The sequence below is a fragment of the Chrysoperla carnea genome, chromosome 4 (assembly GCF_905475395.1).
Source record: "Chrysoperla carnea chromosome 4, inChrCarn1.1, whole genome shotgun sequence".
Taxonomy (NCBI): domain Eukaryota; kingdom Metazoa; phylum Arthropoda; class Insecta; order Neuroptera; family Chrysopidae; genus Chrysoperla; species Chrysoperla carnea.
The window spans coordinates 39,396,913-39,419,435 of NC_058340.1; the positions used below are offsets into that span (position 1 = coordinate 39,396,913).

Below are 22,523 nucleotides of genomic sequence, written 5' to 3' on the forward strand. Positions count from 1 at the left end.
CAACACTTCAACAAAGTTGATATCATTTTGTGTTCGCGCAATATCGTTAAGAAAGAATTTAAAAAAAAAGTCCGCCGACCCGAAACGACTCGACCGAATGTCATGAAATTTCCTTCGGATCATATTTCTGTTAATACGCTTCGATCAACACCTCAACGAAGTCGATTTCACTCAATAACTTCTTATACGTGGAAGTTAAAAATAATTCAACGATTATTTCCAAAAGCTCTATAGAGAATTTTGTAAATTCCTTGTCCTCAAACCAATGATCTTTCCATTTCCCAGTCTGGAGACGAGAGCAAACTCGGCTCAGATTAATAGGGAGCAAAACTTTGGTATTTAAGAACCATATGTTACCTTGCCCGATACTCAGCGAAGAATTTCAATTTTCTTCTTTTATTGTCGGAGACTAATAATTAATGATTAAAATTAATCTATGAAGGTAAAACATACCCTTAATGTTAGTTCTTAAAATAAAATAAACATGCAAAAAATAATAAATCATGCAATTTCGTAAAACTAAACGTATCAAAATAAAATTTTACGCAATACAACTACAAATTTTATGTTACCTTTCCCTGTTGTGACCACCCAATATCATCACAGCGCATAAATGAAACAATATTATAACAAGAATATTAGACTACAGTCAGACTACAATGTATTATTCTAAATTTTTAATCTATGATTTTTATTATTCTTCTAAATTTTTAGGCAAATTTTTTTATTTTATTTTTATTTTGTAAGTTTATATAAAAGTAAAATTACTAAATTTATTTGTTAAATTATAAATTATAAAGTGAAATCATTCATTACCTTCCATTGTCTCTGCCAACACCCCATACTCGAATCGTATGTATTGGTTGAGTATTTAATACCGTCAAATTTTCTGGATCAATTAATTTTAAAGCGCCTTCGTCTAAATCCATAAATAAATCTTTTCCCTGTAAAATAATTAATTAACGTATTAGATAGATCAAGCAAGAGCAAACACAACGCGTTTTAATTTCTGATTGAATATTGAACCCATGCGCGAAATATTATTAAGTTATATTGCGAAGTATAATCTCGCCATCTGTGAGTGAATTATACGAAGTTATCAAAAATCTTAGTAAGTAAAGCAAAAAGAAATATTTGTGTATGGATATACACATTTATATGAATGTGTAGGTAAAAATAAATATGTATATGTTATGGAAATATGTTTTTAGTATTTAATTTGGTGCAGCTAACTTCCTAATAATTCAATTACAATCTTTTTGGTTCCGAATACAAAGGAATAATTTATAGTCTCATGATTTGGCGGTAAAATTTTTTTCTATTTACATAATTCAGTTTATTTTTTAAAATTGAAGCTAAATTAAAAACTGGGAATAGTAAAATAATAACTTACATCACCCCATCGCCCAACAACATCCAATAAATCATTTCGCCCAAGTGATAAATCAACAATACATTTATTAACAGCTTTACTACTTCGTTCGGGTGTTAAATCGTCTTCCGCAATTTCCACCCATCCTAATGATCGAACAGCAAACCTAATTGGCCGTTCTTTTGAATCTGGTTCCGCTCTTGCTGGATAACTCCGCCGTCTGCATAGTAATAGATAAATTGTAAGTTGAGAAATGTAAGTTTGTGGCTTATTACATAAAAAAAAGTAACTCACTTAAATGCTACGTCATCTTTTCGTTTACGCTCTTCCAAGTCCATATCCAAGGCTGAACTTGTACTACTTCTTGTTACTGAACTTATCATACTTGATTCGTATTTTAATATCTATAAAGTAAATGAGACAAAATTTTTATTTCGTGTGCCTACTGTGCGCTCGGTGTACAGGAAATACGATACAAATACATAATTTTTCTGTATTTTACACTCATTATTTTCGGAATGGTTAATAAAACTTATCAATCACAGTAACTACTTTGCAATGCCATTCGTTATCGCTATCTTTAAAAGCTTATTTTAGATGGCCCTAGGTATTAGGAAATTGTTGTCTCGACGTCACTGTCTAGTCTACCATGATCTCTAAGAGACAGGATCGGTAACCTCTAATCTCTAATAGATTCTAATAGATTGAGCGAATCAGTATAAAAATATCAAATGGTTGGAAATGTCCAGAATATTTGGTAATAAAGGAAAATATAAATTTAGGTTATGTGTGATGCTTTTCTTTTTTATTGAATGCGAAGTGTCAGTTGTATCTCATTTCTTCTTAAAGTCCCAATGTTTAAACAACAAAAATTTACATTTTGTGAGGTAGAGATATTGTTAAGAAAATTCAGGACTATTTTGTTTTTTTAGATATGTATTTTGTAAACAAAGAGGTCATCATATATTTGAATTAGCTATAATAGTCTGGCATAGAAAATTTAATCTCCATACCAATCAATACATCGAGCTTTCAATCGCCAAACTCAGATGAAATCTTTCTGTAGTTAGGGGATATTTTTAATCCGGGTGTTCAGATCAGTAATTCAAGTCTTTGGCAATTTACACATGTTAACAAAGAACTATGAAACAAAGGGCGTTAAATTGAAATTCAATTACATTTCGATAGTACAAGCCAAGATCGGTACATATTTGATTTACTAAAATATTCGTATTGGTCATAATTTTCAGTCAAGTATTTACAACTACTGATGTCTTCATCCATATAGACGTTTTTCGGATCCTGGATAAAACAGGCTTGGATTTTATATTTTATAATTTATCATATTGGATTTTTCACAAAATACTAGGTTGGAAACTGTTATACGTTGTTATTTCTTCGTAATAAAAAGAAAATATGAAAAATCATAAAAAAAGGTAGGTACCAACTAAGAAAAACATGCTTATGTTGTTTGTGTGTTATTTTTTTTACAACTTACATTATCTGAATCCTTCAATGACGAGGAGGATTTTTTATTTTCTTTCATACATGCAGGCATTTCAGGTAATTCTCTTTGTATCGTTCCACTTTTGATATGCCAATAATATGGGCCATCATTATCTATAAAACAGATCAAAAGGTTTCAATTTTGTTTTTTTTTTTTCATACATATGTAATTTACATACATTCTTTTTGATTTTCAATATAGATATATTTTCAATTTCCTTTAGTTTTGTTTATTTTATTTTCATATAATATATAATAAACATTAAAATATTATGTTTATTTGTAGTTTGTGACACTAATTCATTCTATGCTTTACAAAAATTTTGAGTTTTTAGTATCATCCCTTGTGAAAAAATATAGTAATCAATACACATTTTTATATCGTTTCATTTACGATTTTCAACCGCAAGGAAAAAATAAAAATAAATTACAAATTTTCGTTCGCATTTGAAAAAATGTATATATTAATCGGAAATTTAATACTTTAGTTAAAGTATTTGTAAATTAATAATATCTATCAGTCAACATTTTCCAATTTTTTATATATTGACTTTGAGATACCACGATTCAAGGTTACGATTCGAAGGAAGCTCCCCCAAATTTTTTATTCATTTTAAATCTTTTTTGTTTACCGTTGATTTTCACGTTAGAAACAAATATTTGAATATTTATCGAGCAAAACTCTTTTTGTAAAAAATTTGAAGTGGTCGAAGTGCAGCAAACACAAGGGGTATAGACATGTTTTCTTGTTTTGATTATAATATGGGCACCCAACACAATCGAAATAGTTATTTACGATACTAGTGAGTTAACAGCATTATTAACGAACGCCAGTGAAATTTGTATAACGAGTGCGTGGCACGATTTGGACAATCGCAGAATTACATTAGTAATAAGTGCGTTATCACACGTATATCGTAAAAACTTTATCTACGCCTCTAAAATGTGAAATTAAACAAAAATTAATATTTAACATTTGTCATGACATTGAGTTTAGTCCCAAGTTTGTAACGCTTAAAAATAATGATGCTAGGAAAAAAATTTTGTCATAGGTGTTCATAGAATCACCTAATTAGTCCATTTTCGGTTGTCCGTCCGTCCGTCCGTCCGCCCGTCTGTGGACACGATAACTCAAAAACGAAAAAAGATATCGATCTGAAATTTTTACAGCGTACTCAGGACGTAAAAAGTGACGTCAAGTTCGTAAATGAGCATCATAGGTCAATTGGGTCTTGGGTCCGTAGGACCCATCTTATAAACCGTTAGAGATAGAACAAAAGTTTAAATGTAAAAAATGTTCCTTATCAAAAATTAAACAACTTTTGTTTGAAACATTTTTTCGTAAACATCACTGTTTACCCGTGAGGACGCCAATTAGGCGGAAATTTTATAATATGTGTACAAACTATACACTAAATGTCGGTCGGTAATGCAGAAACCTATAAAGTCATTTACATATGTACTATACTTGATTATCAGTTATGTATGTGTCACATGTTTGTATGTGTTATGTGATAAAGAAATCAACACTGACTATGCATGGTATTTCAACAATTAACTCAGTCAATTGTTTGTTTTCACTTGTTATTAGTTTACATTTTGAAAATTATTTGGAGTATCTATTTTTCCCACGCATAATGAGTGAGAAAATTATTTCTTATCTCACGGGCGTAGATAAAAGATTTGTATATCAATTTTTGCAACTAAAATGACGATTACTTTTAGACGAACAATACCTATCTAAACAAGTAAAGGCTTCAAAAATTAGATAAGGATTTGGCTCATTAATATAATATACCTACTTGTTTCTGCTTCTTTATTGGAGCTTCAGGAGTGCACACATATCGAATGTTTCAATTCCAGAAAATAGATATTTCATTAAAAATATTAAACTATCCGCTCAGACATAATAAAGTCAACAGATTTCTAATCAAATGTTTTCCGAAAGTTCATAAACAAAGGTTGTCAAAAACGACCAAGAATCGTAATCTTGAGTTGCGATATCTCAAAATCAATATATAAAAAATTGAAAAATGTTAACATTTATTAGAAAAAAATTTAGGTCTCAATCTCAATTATATGGAATTCAGATATCACTGCAAAAATCAGACTCTATCTTCATCCATATGTAGATTTCATGGTATTTTTTTATCTTTAATTTTATTTAAATTTGATTATAGAAAAATATAACTTCATTATTACCTTCATGTTTTTCCCAACCAGGTGGTAAATTTTCATCCCGCCTTTCTTGTTCTGGTGAATCGTTAACTATGTGTTGTCCACCTGTAATTGGTGGACTATTATTTTGTGGACGTCGTTTGACTGGGACCGCATATAAGTCATTGTTGAGTCCACCTTGGATATGAGGAACTGTATTATCACCAATATCATCCGAATTATCTTGATTATGTTTTTGTGTTTTCTCACATACACTGTAACAAAAAAATTAAAAACTTTAGAAATAAAGTTTACAAATTCACTTTAGAATTCAATATCACCTACAAGCTAACGTGATAGGTCATTTTTTAACATTTTTTTTTTTACTTTAGTCTCTCAAGTGTGTTATTTTTGCGTTTTTGTTAACACTTCGAAAATGTTACAAGACAGAGAAAAAATTACTAATTTCTTATCTCATAAATAAAACAACATATTTTTTTAAATTTATGTATTTTTAAACAAATAAACTTGAAAAAAATAACACAAAATTAAATACAAATATAATAATGTCACGCACTAGAACAAATTCATATTAAAAATCATGTAAATTTTTGTTCTAAATAAATATTATAAGATTGAATATAAGTTTCTTTTTAAATATATCGCGACAACACTAAAACTAATCTCAATGAATACTGAAAAATGTTTATATAAAAAATTGATACAGTCACAGTTTTGTTAGTAGTATATTTATCTTGAAGAAAAACCGAGCTACGTGCTTATGAGTAGTGCTTTAATAATAGTTATATTACAAGTTCGTTTTAAGTTCAGGTTTCAACATTATGTCTGATTCACATAAGATAATAAAACCGGACAAGTTTGCGAACGGGGTTAGCAGTGGCATTATTTTAATTATATTAAAGTTTTTACAGCATGAAAGTACCTACTTGTACGAGGGTCAAAACATGCGAAACTGACTAACTTTCCACATTTTTTTTACGATATTAAAAGATTATCTCGACAGAATTGAAAAAAATAAATAGGAGAATTGAAAGAAATGCTTTTAGAACTTAAAAGAAGCACCACGTCGTTCTGTTTTTTAATATTAATTTTGACGTAAATTGTCAAAATTGGGAACTTAGGCTTCTCGCGTTTTAGACGGTCAAAACTCTTGGCATATTAATACTTAATAATTTAAGTAATCGAAATTTTTACTTTTAACTGGCGCCAACCTTCATTCAATAGTTTTTGTTATTTCAAAGGTTGATTTAATATTTAATTGTAATCAATATTGATTTTTTTTATGGTAAAGTATTTACGCCTTTGAAATTAATTTCTCTTTTAATTATGAATGGATCTGATTATTGATAAAAATGCGTAAGCGCATGGAAAGAAAAAAATGTACGTGTACGTTTTAACACCCAACGCAAACAGGTTTACTGTTTTACATCGAGCGAACCAAAATTTGGTCTATCATAAGATTTAAGTATTCTTAGTTGGAATGTGAGATGTGGCTTCATTGTACTATGTGGAACAGACATTCCATAATATATATAATATGGAATATATATAGCGTATTTATTTATCATACATTTGAAGTCAACAAACCAAACACAACTTTTAGTCTTATGCACGAATAAGCTTTTTTGTGTATAATAATATAATATTGTATTATATTAAGCTCGAAAATGTTTTCTAGATTGTAGACAATCGATAACTATGGCGCCATACATATTATATAGCTTTTATGTATATTATATATGTAGATACGTATATAATATAAAAGCTACATACCTACCAATTGGTTGAAAATAAATTATTCATTTTTAGTATTTTACTGTTTGCTAATTTATTGGAATATTTACGATATTTTACAAATAATTCTAATATTAAGTCGGTTTTCTTTAATATTAGAAGCCTTGTGTAACATATATTATACAATCTTATGGTAAAGTTTTCGAGAGAGAATTTTAAGATGGCCTAATTTTAGATATTTATTTCCTTGTTAATCCAAAGTAGGAATGAAGTACGTCTTGCACCTGCTAGAAGTGAAAACTTAAAACTTTGAAATAACTATGTTTTTTGAATTTTTAAATGAATTATAGTACGATTAATTAAAATTTCATAATTTAAAGGATTAACATACTAGCTAAATCCGACTTCCGACTGATATCAATTAAGAAAGTAAATAAAAATAGTCTAGAAACACGTTTTGACATTTAAATGACTTTTCTACTGTTTTTCAGTAATTTTTAAACATTCGTATTCGCAAACGGTCTCCCATCCATTATAATAAAATCGTTAAACGCAGCTAAAGAAGTATTCAGTTTAAAAATTGTCTTAAAACGATTTTATAATCATCTATTTTCGTAGCTTTTATCGAGAATGCAAACAAGTTAATGCAGTGAACATAACCGCTCTCAGTTTCCAGGCGTGTTTCATCCCTACCTTATTTGCATAAGAAAAGAAATATCCAAAATCCATAGCTGATATCAACTTTGTTGTGACGATCTTATGGAGTTAGATTTATAAGCTATCACATGTATGCCATTACAGCATTTCTTGTTTTGACTTTTGTACTCGAGTGTATCATTTTCCCGAGCCACTTTGCATAATATTAAAATGTATATACATATTAAATGATGAAATGGCTTTCTATATTAGAATGATTGGCTACCAATATACCATAATACATGTATTCATAAAGCTATAATATAAAGTTACATTTTACAAGCCACTACAAATAATAAATGCACATTCAAACCTATCATAGGGAGCTTTAGATATGGATTTGGAAACTAATCGAACCATAAATAATTTATTACATGCTTGTTGGTTCATACATTTTAGTAGTTTTTATTTTTAAACAAATATTGATAAATTTTTTGTAATATTTTATAATGTTTCATTTTTAATAATTACTAGTAATGTTCTTCCTTTCTCGGATGAATTCCAAAATATTCTGTTATGTTCGTTTAATTGAAGCCTCCAGAGTGTTATCATTTACGCCTTGGTTAGTAACTTATTCTTAGTCCTAAATATTTAAGACTACTTTTAAAAAGTCAATGTGTTAAAAATGTGATAATCACCCCACCAAAAACACTTCACAAAACGCACAAGCATTCCGAATGGAGAACTAAAACGCAAAGCATTTTTTAACCCCCGAACTAAATAAAGGAGTGTTATAAGTTTGACCGCTATGTGTGTGTGACTGTGTGTTTGTCTGTCTGTGGCATCGTAGCGCCTGAACGGATGAACCAATTTTAATTTTTTTTGTTTTATTTGAAAGGTAATTTAACGGAGAGTGTTCTTAACTATGTTATACTAGTGCGAGTTTAGGTTTTCGTACCCGAAAAAAATGGCAATGATTTTCCAATCGATTCAGTAAATAATTATGGAAATGAATGGTCAAATAAACCTGGCTCAATTCATTTTGAAAAGTGAAATGGTAAAATAATTAGGTAATTCAAAACAATAATCCAAAGAACAAAGTCAACTCAAATGTTTCAATTTCAATTTCAATATTTCCAGAAATTTGTCCCAAAAAATGGTAGCTCTCTTAGTATCCTTTTCATCTCATCTAATTTCCTTGACCATCACTTTAATATTGATTTAAGAAGGAGTGTTATAAGTTTAAAATGTTTAATTGTGCGTCTGTGAGTTTCTCAATAGCATCGTAGCCTCTAAACGGTCGAACCGACTTGATTGAGAACATTTTATATCTAGGTTTCCAAAAATCGGTTTACAAAGAATAAATCGTATTTGTCGGGGGTTTTTTAAATTTGGTAAATTTCTCTTGCTTTTTTTGCAATTTCATTGAAAAAATTATCTTTGTGGAAATTTTTCATTCTGTTTCAATTACATTTCCTGAATGATAGAATAGCTTCCAGACGAATTTCTAGCAACCATAACTTTAAGAAAACTAACAAAATTAGGTACAAGCTGAATAGTCCTTTTTTTCTTTTAACCAAGTTCAATTAATTAATCAAATTATCAAATTCAATCAAATTATCAAGAAAAACAGAAAAACTAAAATTAAATTTATCTTTTTTATGAAAACAATGTACTAAAAAGTTATTTTTTTTACTTAAACGTTTCTTCTATTGAATAAAAGAAAAACTTATATAGGCCCATATATGATGGGTTGATGGATAGACAAACAAAAACAAAATAATCTATTCGATTGTTGTTTAGGATGGGTGGTATAAGAGCGGAGAAGAGGTAAAAAAGACGTGTATGTATAGTTTTCTATCTACAATAATACTAAGTTCTTCCATCTGAAGTCAAATAAAATCAACAAAAAGCAAAAATAAAAGTTTGTTTTGTTACCTATAATATGCAACTACTTGTATTACTGACTATTATGAGCCATCTATCATTCTTATCTTTTTTATATATACTTTGTTGTTTTTTTTTTGAGCAAACAAAAATCAACAGTTTTATTTAAAGATGAGTTTTTATCTATCAAAGAGTACAATGTTATTGCAATATTCGATCATTACGTAAGTATTTTCACAAAAAATTAAAAATCTTTGAATAATGTTTTAATACGTTAACAATTAAGATTTTAGCTATGCGAAATTTGTGAAGTATTCATTTCGTGCAAACGGTTAAATGCCAAAATGATTGATTGAAATTCGGTACGGTTTGAGGAAAATTCTACATTGGGTGCCAATCTCTCAAAAATAAGCTTAATAAATACGGTGGAAGGAAAAATGACTGCATAGTAAGACTTCAGGAAATTCTTACACGGAATTCAGCTAGGAGGATGGCGTTTCCCACATATCGAGTTGGTTAAATAATCGAAGTCATGAGTCGGAAGTGGTTTAAGTTAGAACAGGTTAAAACAGAAATATAAAGCAAACTGCAACTGGTTGAAAGCCGGTTCTCACTTTACCAATTTCAAATCGGTTGCCTTCCATGATTATTGGTACATTGATAATTTTGCTTGCGCGGAAAAATCGCAAATTTTTCATATACTTTGGATAAATAAATTAATTCTTGATCAATTTTGATCCACATGGTAAGAAATTTCTTATGGATTTCACTATGTAAGTATTGGTGTGAGCGCCATACTGTGTACTGTATTGAGGGAATATACAAACATTAGCAAAAGTTATGGCGGTATGGGCGTCAGGCCCATACTGGTTGGTGATACAAACAATACTTTTGAGGGATAGCTCTATTCAATATTGTAATATTACTTATGCTAACATAGATACTATAGTATCTGTCTCTATTGTTGTAAACGCCATAAACGCCATGCATTTTTTCCGTGCCCACTAGGTAGTATAAGGAATGCTTTTTATACGTCTTCAAACAGTTTAATATTATCACTGAAAATGAGATTTCTCATCCATTTAAAGTACTTCACTCTAGTATAAGTTCGTAAAATTAAAGGGAATTTTTCTCAAAAATCAATTCAACCATTTTGGAGACAATTGAAGTGTTATTACTGTGCAATGATTAAAATTTTTTGACAACATTGTATATTGAAAATGATATACCTTTACCATATTATTTGACAAATATACGATATGAAGAGATCATTTTTCCCTTGAATAAGAAAGGTAACTGTTTTACTACTATTGGTTACTCAGTAACTGGATTGATATCACGAAAATAAACTTTACTAAATAAATATTCGGAAAAAGAATACACAAGAACAGCAAAAATATTGTAGTCGTATACCATTCAATTGTATGAGTCTACATATATAGTTGTTAGAAAAGGATAGATGTTGATGATTTCATATCTAGAAAGTAATGAGAATAACAGTAAAACAAACAAAAAACATGACAAATTTGCTGTCATAAAAAAAGTTTAATGTTGTTTTTTCTCCGGTTGTGTGTAAATACGAGAAAAACTAATAATGAAAAAAGAAAAATTAATTAGTACAAGATATATAAAAGCGGAGACGTTTTTAATTAATTAGTTAAAATAGAATTGACATGGGATATGGTTAATATAAAAAAAGGTCAGGAAACAATTTAGTATGCTTTTGTTTTTTTGATTTTAGGAAATATGAATGTTGCAAATGTAATTATATAATTTGTTGGATGTTTTTTTGAGCCTCAAAAATTCCGACCTACAATAAAAGTTTTTACCACTTGTGGTCTAAAGTGCACGGTTATGGAGATATAGCCTAAAACAGTTTTCCTTAAAATGGAAGCACTCCCCCGCTTATTTTTGTAAGGATTTTGTGCATTTACATTCAATACGTGATACTGAACCTATTTAAGTAATAAAATAACTCCTGTAATTTAGTGCCTTCTGGACAAGAGTAACTAGCTTCTATATAAGCTGTATTAATTTCATATAAAAAAATTTTTTGTTTAATTTTATTAGAACTGACACTTTTTTATAGTTTATTATTTTAAAATATTAATTTTATAGCCCATGAAGCCGTAGTCTTGTGGTTAGGGAACTCGCTCCTCATGCGAAAGATCCTTAGCACGTTCTTATACACGCCAAACTTTCTTTTTAAATTTCACTTGGATAAATAATTTCATATTGTGATTGATTACTATGAACAGAAATGGTCACCGTATACCTTTTAGTCGAAGGAAATGGAGCTATTGATTTTGTACTGATGGTGGAGTTTTGCAAAAATTTCTTGAAATGTTAATCGATCCTACTTACTAGATAGATGTCAAAAATGACCATAGTTAAAAATTTATGTATATACGTTTATGTGTCAGTAAACTCTCTAGCGGTCGCAATTTAAGTCCGATTTGAATAAAATTTGGTTTAAAAAAGGGTTTTGTTATTTGAACGGTTAAGTTCGTTAATGAGGAAAACCGATAAACAAGGGGGTCGGGGATCCGCAAAGAACAAAATTTTGAATTTTTTTAAAATAAAAAATATTTTTGTATTTTTTCATCAGTGTTAAACCAAAAAGTACTCGTGTAATTTTTTTTTCTAAACGCTTAGTTTTCAAAATAAAAATTCTTGAAAAATAAATATTTCTGAGGGAATTGGCTTAGCTAGCGCAGCTAATGCGATACGAACTTTTCTTATCATTTACTTTCGAACAAACTATGGCATATTAAAATCAGCTATATTTTAGAATTACAATTTGAAAAATTTAAGCATTAACAATAACATTCTTAATTTGAAAAACAATTCTACGTTCATCGTTTTAATGATTTAAAAAAAATTACCCCCATTTATTGAATGACAAATAAATGTATTCATTTTATTGTTAATGAAGGGACGTCATTATAGAATATATTATAATGATAATAGATATTTATGAGACATGAAGTAAAATCCTTAAGTATCTATAATACAATTTAAATTATATGTATTTTAGTTAAAAGTCATAAATAACAACTATAATAATATTCTTAATAAATAAATAAATATATAAAAAAAATTATAAAGCTCTGAAAGCTTATTTCTATGTCCATTTTCTTTGATAACTAATTTATACTTTGAAAATTAATGTTTGATATAAAATTATATACATTTATTACAAATGCTCATAAATAATCATTCTATATGAAATATGTATATTTCATATTTCTACCAGGGAAAAAATTGTAATACTACAAATATAATGCAGTGTTTAATGAATTTTTAGGGAAAATACAAAAACTTCTTTTCAGTGCTTCCACATTTATTTAATTTATTACCCAAAGATTTTTAATTAATTTCTAGAAATAAGTACATAGAAAATCTTAAAAGTGAATGAAAATTGTCATTCACAATTTCTAATTCTTAACCCCTGAACTAAACAAAAGGGGTGTTATCAGTGTTACCGCTATGTGTGTGTGTTTGTGCGTTTGTCTGTCTGTCCGTGGCGTAGCGCCTAAACGGATGAACCGATTTTGATTTTTTTAGTTTCGTACGAAAGGTAATTTAATGGAGAGTGTTCTTAGCAAGGTGTGTTAAAGTGCGTATTAAGGGTTTCGTACCCGAAAAAACTAGAAATTGCGATGATGTTCAAAATTGGTTCAATTTGGAAAAGGCTTCAAGGAAAACGGTAATTTAATGGAGAGTCTTCATAGATATGTTTCAAGTGCGAGTTCAAGTAGGATAATTTTTTCACTAATTACAAACATTAGTTACATTGAGTATAACTCAAAGTTCTGTAGACAATTGTATTTAATTTTTTTAAAGGAATGTGTTGAACGACCCAAAAATGATTTAGAACTGCACGTTAAAAATGATTGGATATACCATTATCCACATGCGGCGCATGATTTAATCCTGAAAATTAGAAGAATAACGATTCCGGCATTGGGAACGACACTTTTGGTTTTCTGAAATTTATTTTCATGAACGAATTTCAAAATATTTCACTACATTATTTGCCAGAAAGTTGAATGAAAAATGATTAAGTTTATTAAATCAGTTTTCAAATAAAAAAGGATTCAATTCGATCCGTTTGTTCGAAAGCCACATTTCACAAACGGTTACTCAAACTAGCTGACCAGACCATCACTCTAACATAAGATTTCATTTAAAAAAGTGTATGCAATACAAATTTATGGAGTTTTGCAGAAAATTTGTATTGATGCATGTATATTCTATACTTTCGTCTAAATCGATTTCGAGAGACTCATGAAATCAGATCGATTTCGAAAATTAGAGCACGTAATTTCAATGTAATATTGGAAGAAAATATTAGAAAAAGTTATATGGAAGAATAGTAAAATAAGTTTTCTGTCTTTATCTAATAGCATTTTTATACCGTCTGAAATTTGATCTAGAATGTCCATTTCAGCAGAATTTCATTCAGATTCCGCTTCGTCGTTTAATTTGAGTATCATCAGGAACGTAAACTAGTTTGGCCAAAACTATGACTGAGTTCTACTTTTTAATCAATTGTAGATATATACCACATATTGGAAGTAAAAAAACAAAATATCTACGTCCTATTATTAGATTTATATTACATTATGTATACATAAACACAACAATAACAATAAATAACATTAATGTTACATAAATTTACTTCAATTTCTGTAGAGAATACAAAAAAATAAAATAACGCAAAGCGAATAATATGTACAATGTAGGTAAATACTACCTATCTAACATAGAGCAAGAAACGACATCATACAGAAATAAGTATAATTCCATTTTTACGTGTGCTTATTGTACAGATTGTTCAACAAACAATTGTATATACCTAATGCTTGAATAAAGTTTCATGTCAGAAAAGCTTTCGTTCTTTCGAAAACCAAGGCAGATATCGAAAAATTTTATTCTTATTTTTTGTCTACATTCATGAAATTATAACAAAATTCATCATCAAAGTTGAAAATAAGGTACAAATAATTTCAACCCTAAATTTAAAATTGCTGTTTACGTTTTAACAAACTGAGCAACTAGCGTCAGCTCGTACTGTGTACATGTAATGAAAATTTAAATCATTATACAAGCTGTAAAAAATATTTTTACGAATGAAATTGTATTATTTTTCTTGGACCATACTGTAAGTTTATATGTTCTATATTATTGTTACTGTTACAGCACAAGTTGACTGAAAACTTGTACTACAAAAGCTTTCTAGTACCTAGTAAAATAAGTACTAAGGCTTATAATATAAACAAAATACTAATATTACACGAGAATGATATATGACAATTGTTTTTTATTATTATTTGTTATATAATACTTTAAAATAAAGTGCTATCTGACGTGCATTTTATGTGTTTCCATCGTATATCACATAAAAGTAGATCTTTTTAAGGTTATGTATATTAGCTGTAAAAAGTTTTTCAATCAATTTTTTTTCTAAAATTTTTATTAAACGTATTTAGGATGACAAATACTGCTGTTAGATTTGGTTAAAAATATATTGGTTAATATTTATTGAGTGAAACAAAAATTATACTTATTTTGTTTCACTTTTTTACCCGACTGTCAAGGAGTGATTATGTTTTTCGCGCGTATCTTGTATGTTTATCGAGGCCTATTGTTGGCAAGATTTAAACCGGTCTAGATTTTAATTGGCTCGGACTGTTAAAGTTGCTATGTAAACTACTAGGCTTGTATATCTCTTTTCAAATTTTATTTAACGCAGTCGGGTTTTTGGGTATTTGTCGGGCTATAGGTATTATTATACGAAGCACATCTTTTTATACATTTAATTAAGATTGCACATTTCAATGGATTAAAGCGTATTTCTTTTTTAATTAAAAACCATGTACCGTCTTGGTTACATTTATAAAAAAAGGTGTACTGTGTTTATATAGCAAAAGTTATTACAATCATTTTATGCAGCCTCGATTAATAAAGAATGCAAAAAAATGAAAGAAAATTATTTTGGTTATATAATAAAACGAAACATCTAGAGTCTAACTTAGATAAGCCATAGTCGAAGGGCCCAATCTCAATCCCTTTTTCTCTAATGAAGGTTTATCATTAAACTTAGTTTCTCGCCCTAAAAGATACAGTAGTTCTTTATTTCACTAATAGAGGTTTAAAAAATATGGCAAATATTTGATGATAAATATGTATAGTACAATCAAACGTGGATGAGTAAGTCCTAGCTGATAAAACTCATCCAAGAGAAATGTCCACGAGGGGAAATTTATATTCATTTGTACTTAGAGTTTTGTGACATATATAGTATCATTATCTTATCAGTGTGAACGAAGGAAGTTTGTTTGAATTTCGGCGACACTGTAATCGTTTCGCTTGTTTCTATTTATTTAAAATTTTGCTGAATTCTTTAGACAGTTCATTCCAAGGTATTCTTTTTGGAAAATAACCATCTTTGCCATTTTTAATGAACTAAAAATTGTTTTCAATGGCCAACACGCGATATTTTCTTGGTCAAGTTTAACACTTTCGTTTAATAAATTTTAAATATATACTTGTTCAAAATAAGTGGTAGGAAATCAATTGTTCTTCTAATTATTACAATTAAATCTTTGAATAATTTTCATGATTCATAAAATTTAACTGCGGAAATTCCGGTCATATAATTTGTTGTTTTAACAAAATACATCAAAAAGTATGTATCCATAAAACTATTATATGAGAGCAAGTAGTCTAATAATAATATTTAAATAACGGTTATAAAATTATGGTAATTAACAAATTAAATCAAAACTAAATACTCAAATGTAAAGTTTTGTGTTGTTTTGTTACTCTTATGATAATAAATTAAGCTATTAACGGGAAACACCTATTGTGAAAATATTACTATGTTTATATGGTACCAGGAGTTTTGTAAAAGAGAGTCATATTTTGCAATATTCCGTATCTATTCACACGCTAGTCATAATTATAAGATAAAAGCGATTGGTACACTTGGTATAGTTAATAAGAACCAAAAATAAGAAAAATAATTGAAAAGTTTATCCCACATATCGATTTTAAAACGTAGCCTTATTTTTTACTGCTAATATTCGCAAAAAAAATTATTTCAGTTCGTTTTTCGAGATTTTCAGGTCATAATAAAAAATTTCGTTAAAAAAATTGGAAAAACTCGTTAAAACTTTATTACGTTCGGTTTTAATGAAACACATATTCTCAGATAATAATCCAAATGTAATATAAAATCAACTGAAAAATCTGCCGGACGCCTGAATTTCAAATTAGAGTAGGTATATACCTCGAAAACTGTACTTCAATTTCCCATTTCAACTGCCTGTGCTTTTGTGATTAATGGGTCATGATTATCCAACAAAGAAATTTTTTGGACAATCGGAGGACAATAGCCTACTTTTCGGGCTTAAAATCGGTATAATTTTGTTGTGTTTGATTTTAATGAAACCCATATTCTCAGGTAAAAGTTAAAAAACTCCTACTGAAAAATCTGTCAGGCATATAGTTTTTGGCAATTGACTACTTAACTTCTAGAAATTAACATGCTTTTTTTGTAGCACTCTGAAAAGCAAAAATTATTATTCGTTAGCGTGTGACTAAACAATGCGTTTTCAATAGCCTTGTAAGTTATACGGTCTTATTGTAGCATCAACATCAAATCATCAAAATTAAATATTCATAGCGGTTATTATCCTTAAATAAATATTATGTAACGGACAGTATAGTTGATTGCAGGCCACCATTACCAAATAAGGATTTTCTATTCCCAAATTTAATATAATAAATTACAAATTCCTAGAGACCAATAGTGATGCTGGGGAATTTTAAATACATACCTTTTAATATTTTATATATATCTATCAATGATGTTGAATGAAATATTTACATAATTTTGATTTATTTCATAAACATGAGATTGTATAGGGCGTGTGTTTTCTACATTGAGGTCAGTGGGTGAATATGAAATTCATTTTATACCTTTTGTGTAACAAAAAGATGTTTTCTGAAAATAAGTATATACAGTGTGTCTCCGGGTAGAGGTAAATTTTCTTACTTAATACTTGTAAATTTTCTTATTTTGCATTTTAAGAAAAAAAGTCATTCTTTATAAGAAGTTTTGCTTATTATGAAAAGAATGTAGGAATATTCAAAACGTCTAAATAATATATAGAGTAGCCAAAAATTTGGTATCACTATTTTTTTTTGGGTAAACTACCCTTCGTTTTTAAAAGTTGACAAATGTTACTAAAAAAAGTTGTCACTGTCTTACTCGTATGCTAAGTGAGGAGTCCCAGGGACTTCTGTAAGTCACGTTTGTCCATGCTTGATCTAGAGGATATCTAGAGACCAGATATCTAGAGGGTCCGGGTTCGAGTCCCAGATTCTGTGTAATTTTTTTGTTTCTTTCTCTTTGTTGTCCAGATCTTGCTATTATTTGCAATAACAGAATTATTATAGAAATCTGAATAGAGCCTTCTGACGTAGATATCAAATCCACTTAGTACAGTCCTTACTACCAAATTTAACATTGCCTGACACATTTTCAGAACATTTATTTATTATTTTACAAAAAAATAATAAATACAGCCATAATTTTAACCGATGTATTTTGAAAAGATTCATCCAGAGTGATTTTGGTAGTAGCTAGTTCATATTTTTGAATTTAGTTGTTTGGGACAAGTTGTCTTTATTGATTTAGAGTAGATGTTATCTAATGGTATTTCGATCAACTCCTAAAACACCAAAGATTGACTTTTCGCCAGGGTTTTATTTCAACACTACTAAAACGAATCTAATCGCTGTCTAAAAAAGTAAACTTTTTAAAGCAATAAAGCATAAGCGTACGGAGATCACTTACAACTATCAAATGCGGTTTGAATGAAATTACAATTTAAAGCATTTTACAACAAGAAATAAGATTAGGAACATCTCTAAATGAGATAAAAAGAGAAATTTTGGAATATAACAAAAAAACGTAATGATGTCTGTTTATTACCAAACAAAATCCCGCTTATTACCTCATCTAATACGTATTATTATTTATAAAGCACCTACATGATGATTATATCACGTAATCTAAATAACTAATAACAATAAAGAACAAAAAGAAAAGCTTTCAAAACAGATGACTATTATGATGCGTGTTATTATTATCATTATTATGATTATGATTATAGTATGATGACGTACACATTTTAATAATAATGATGGCATGTAATCACGTGACACAATATCAATATACTACATTTTATAAGAGTACATTATCAATCGAAAATATTGAACCAAATTCTTTAATAAATCAATTTGTATTCTAATTTTATATTTTAGTCTCAAGATGGGAATACTTTATAATATAATTACTAAGACAATTAGTTTACTTTTTTATGACTTTAAAAAAAAAATTTATATATTTTAGAGCTTGATGAAGTAATAAATATATACGAAACGTTGCAAGCAGTCAAAAGTTTAATTTGTTTTAATTTGAAACTGCTTGGGGTTAGTATTACTTCAAAATATCAACATTTAAAAATTGTCTTCTACGATTATTTTATTTACACAATTTTTCAAGTGCTGTGAGACTTTCAGCGGGAAAAAGTAAATTATAGTTTAATGTAACAGTAAATAATGAAAAATCGACCAAAATGGTTGGTGTTGTAATGAACACAAGAAAAAATTTCGTATTATTAACACGCTTTTATTAGCTTCATGCGTATGTTGGTATGTTAGTATGTAACGGAAACTTTGAACATAATGTTGACCTTTTCAAAAAATCGTATTTAATCGAAATTTGGCATTCTTATCAAGGAACGATGACAATACAATCATTTAATAAGTTTATTTGGTTGTCCTGATCAGGATTATCATGATTACCGATCTCCATATAGAAAATATATACATTTACTTGCGCTCCCACCATATTTACACTGAATTTTATACTGAAAGTTTTCAGAAGGAAATTGAGGCTAAAGTATTTTAAAAAACCCTACTGTGCACTTGCGTATAAGTATTCTTCAATTGAAAGATTTCTATGTAACCTCGATCATATAATCACGAAAATTTGTACAACTGATTCAATTTTTTCGATTTGGAATGTATCATATAGGTGTATAAATGAGAATACCTACGTGTTATTATATTCTTGTTGTAATTTAATTTGATTGTTACAACAATTAATAATATTATTATCATCATTCTTATTATTAATTGCAGTCAAACAATATTGATTAATATTATCATTCATATTGATCGTATTATCATTTTGATGATGTAGTTGTTTGATGTTGATGATTTGGTGCTTGTTTATATTTGGTGTATGTGTTTGTGAACTATTTATTAGTTCATTATTAAATAATGTGTTTTTAGTAGTGAATTGATTTGTACTATCATGTGTGTTATTGATGAGTGTGGAAGTATTGATGGTGTCGTTTAGTGTAGGACCATTATTAATTGACATCCTGTAATTAAAATATCAATAGTCAATATATTACCATATATATTATTATACAATACATATGAAGCACTTCTAAAAAAAAAAAAATCACGCAGCTAATCCATATAAATTTAATATCATTTTATAAAAAAATTTTCGTTAATGTGATAAATATAATTTTAATTGAATAAATTTATCTTTCTATATCTTATTACAAACTATTAATGAATATACTGAAAATTAATTTGTAATATAAATGATGAATAAGAATATTGCATTCTTTAATATAATGTTTCCATTGATAGTACATAATTAAAGAAACCGGGTGGCAACGATGTCTTATATTCGCCCGGTTTTACTAGCATTTAGTAAGTTTTTGACTTGTTAAAAACTCAAGGGATTTGTAAAAATATTGTGTATTGTCGGTGAAGATGCGGGGAAGGATTTGAATAGTTTCTTCAATTGTAACTTGTTCAATTCGGGGTTTTACGTTATGGTTTTACGATGTTATATCTTTTATTGTTTTATATTCGAAACGTTAGTATTAAAATGTAATTAACTAGCAGATTTCTTTTCTTAAAATATTTCCAAAATTTTACAGGTGTATTTTATATTAATAAATAAAATCACAGATTAATTTCATTGTGTTAGAAATTCATGCATAAAATTCATTGACCTAAGGTTAATAACACTGAACATGATATCGTTAAGTAACATAAGAGATATGATCAAGGAAAACTTAAGTATAAAAAGAAGTATTAATAGCTTAATTTGTACGTACAGATAACGTCAATTACCACACACATAACCATAATGTTAAGTTAAAAATAATGAGGAAAAAAAAGTTTTCTTATCTGATAAATTTCTAAAGGTATATACCTATCTACATAGGTATGGTAAGGTAATAATATCACCTACCTTAGGTACTCAGTTTGGTGTACCTATATAAATTTTTACGATAGGTTATTTTTTATCATATATATATATATATATATATATATATATATATATATATATATATATATATATATATATATATTGTTTCATTGAAATGGGTGAAAGCAACTAATTATAATATTATAAATATAAAAGTATTGTTATAATTAAATATATTGTAGAAAATAAATGTTATCGATCTATTGATAAATTCTTATCAATATTTCTTTGATATAAACTATTAATCAACAAAATCAGCAATTAGTATAAAAAAAATCTGATATCTTTAAAATAATTGTATTATTATTAGGGAAGTGCAGGGAAATATCAAATTCATAACCATTATTCATTAAAAGTAAAAATATATATCTGTAATATATAACGAGATATTAAAATCCGATTAGATTTTGATCAAACACAAAGTGGTTCTTATTCCAATTATCAAACTATTAATTTGGGAAAACTTCATCCATTGAATAACTTCGTTCTACTTATAGAATTATTTCGTTCCAACCATTTGAAATTCACAAATTCATTGGAAGTGTCAAGAAGAGTAAAATACCGAAATTTTGATACTGGCATTCAAAAAAAGGTTTTATTTTCAGGTAGATGTTCTTCGCGAAATTAATTGACTATAATGAAACGCACTATTTACTGTTTTCATTTTTGAATGACTAAAGATCCGTGTTTTTGTACTCAAAATACGAAAATAGTGATTCGAATCTGTCTCAGTTTTCGAAAGACAGAACTTGTGGGGAGAAAATACGTCTTGCGCAACTAAAATAGGTTAAACTGAATTAAAGTCTGGAATTAAAATTACATTATTTAATAATCAAACTAAATAATATTAAAATTACAACCGCACTAAAATGATTTGAAAATATTTTTAAATCATTAGACTAATATAGCCAACGAAAAATTATTTAAGAGTTATTAATTTATATTGTAACAAGTGAAAACAAACAATTGACTGAGTTAATTGTTGAAATACCATGTATAGTCAGTGTTGATTTCTTTATCACATTACATATACCAACATGTGACACATACATAACTGATAATCAAGTATAGTACATATTATAAAATTTACGCCCTAATTGTCGCCCTCACGGGTAAACAGTGATGTTTACGAAAAAATGTTTCAAACTAAAGTTGTTTAATTTTTGATAAGGAACATTTTTTACATTTAAACTTTTGTTCTATCTCTAACGGTTTACAAGATGGGTCCTACGGACCCAAGTCCCAATTGACCTATGATGCTCATGTACGAACTTGACCTCACTTTTTACGTCCTGAGTACGCTGTAAAAATTTCAGCTCGATATCTTTTTTCGTTTTTGAGTTATCGTGACCACAGACGGACGGCCGGACGGACGGACGGACGGACGGACAACCGGAAATGGATTAATTAGGTGATTTTATGAACACCTATACCAATTTTTTTTTTGTAGCATCAATATTTTTAGGCGTTACAAACTTGGGACTAAACTTATAATACTATGTATATTTCATATATACATGGTATAAAAAGGGCGTGAGAATGATTTTAAAAAAAATATTCGCAGTTTTTTTCGGGTATGCGCACTAGAGAACGCATTAAGCCAAACCGCTATAAGGCCTTAGACGTCTTACAAGTTTTTATTCCATAATATGTACCTTATAAAAAAAAATACAATTTGATTGACATTCTGTTAAATATTACATATTTATAATAAATATTTTAATACCAGACATATTTTCTGAAAATATTATATTATTATACTATTACATAACATAAATATAATATATATATACAAAATATTATATGAGATGAGATCAAATGAAGGAAAATTTA

General features: G+C 28.3%; 1 protein-coding gene across 3 annotated transcripts in view; it reads right to left on the reverse strand.

The window, feature by feature from the left end:
* The window catches only part of LOC123298197 (protein Fe65 homolog), a 218,335-nt gene that overhangs the window by 1,804 nt on the left and 194,008 nt on the right, over positions 1-22,523 (reverse strand). For 2 of the 3 annotated variants that reach the window (XM_044880137.1, XM_044880139.1), the window contains 6 exons: positions 5,081-5,310; positions 2,871-2,992; positions 1,667-1,776; positions 1,394-1,592; positions 817-944; positions 573-578 (listed from right to left, as the gene is read on the reverse strand). In XM_044880137.1, coding sequence (XP_044736072.1) covers positions 573-578; positions 817-944; positions 1,394-1,592; positions 1,667-1,776; positions 2,871-2,992; positions 5,081-5,310 — 795 coding nt within the window. The remainder of the gene's footprint in view (positions 1-572; positions 579-816; positions 945-1,393; positions 1,593-1,666; positions 1,777-2,870; positions 2,993-5,080; positions 5,311-22,523) is intronic. The other variant, XM_044880138.1, reaches the window with a different exon arrangement.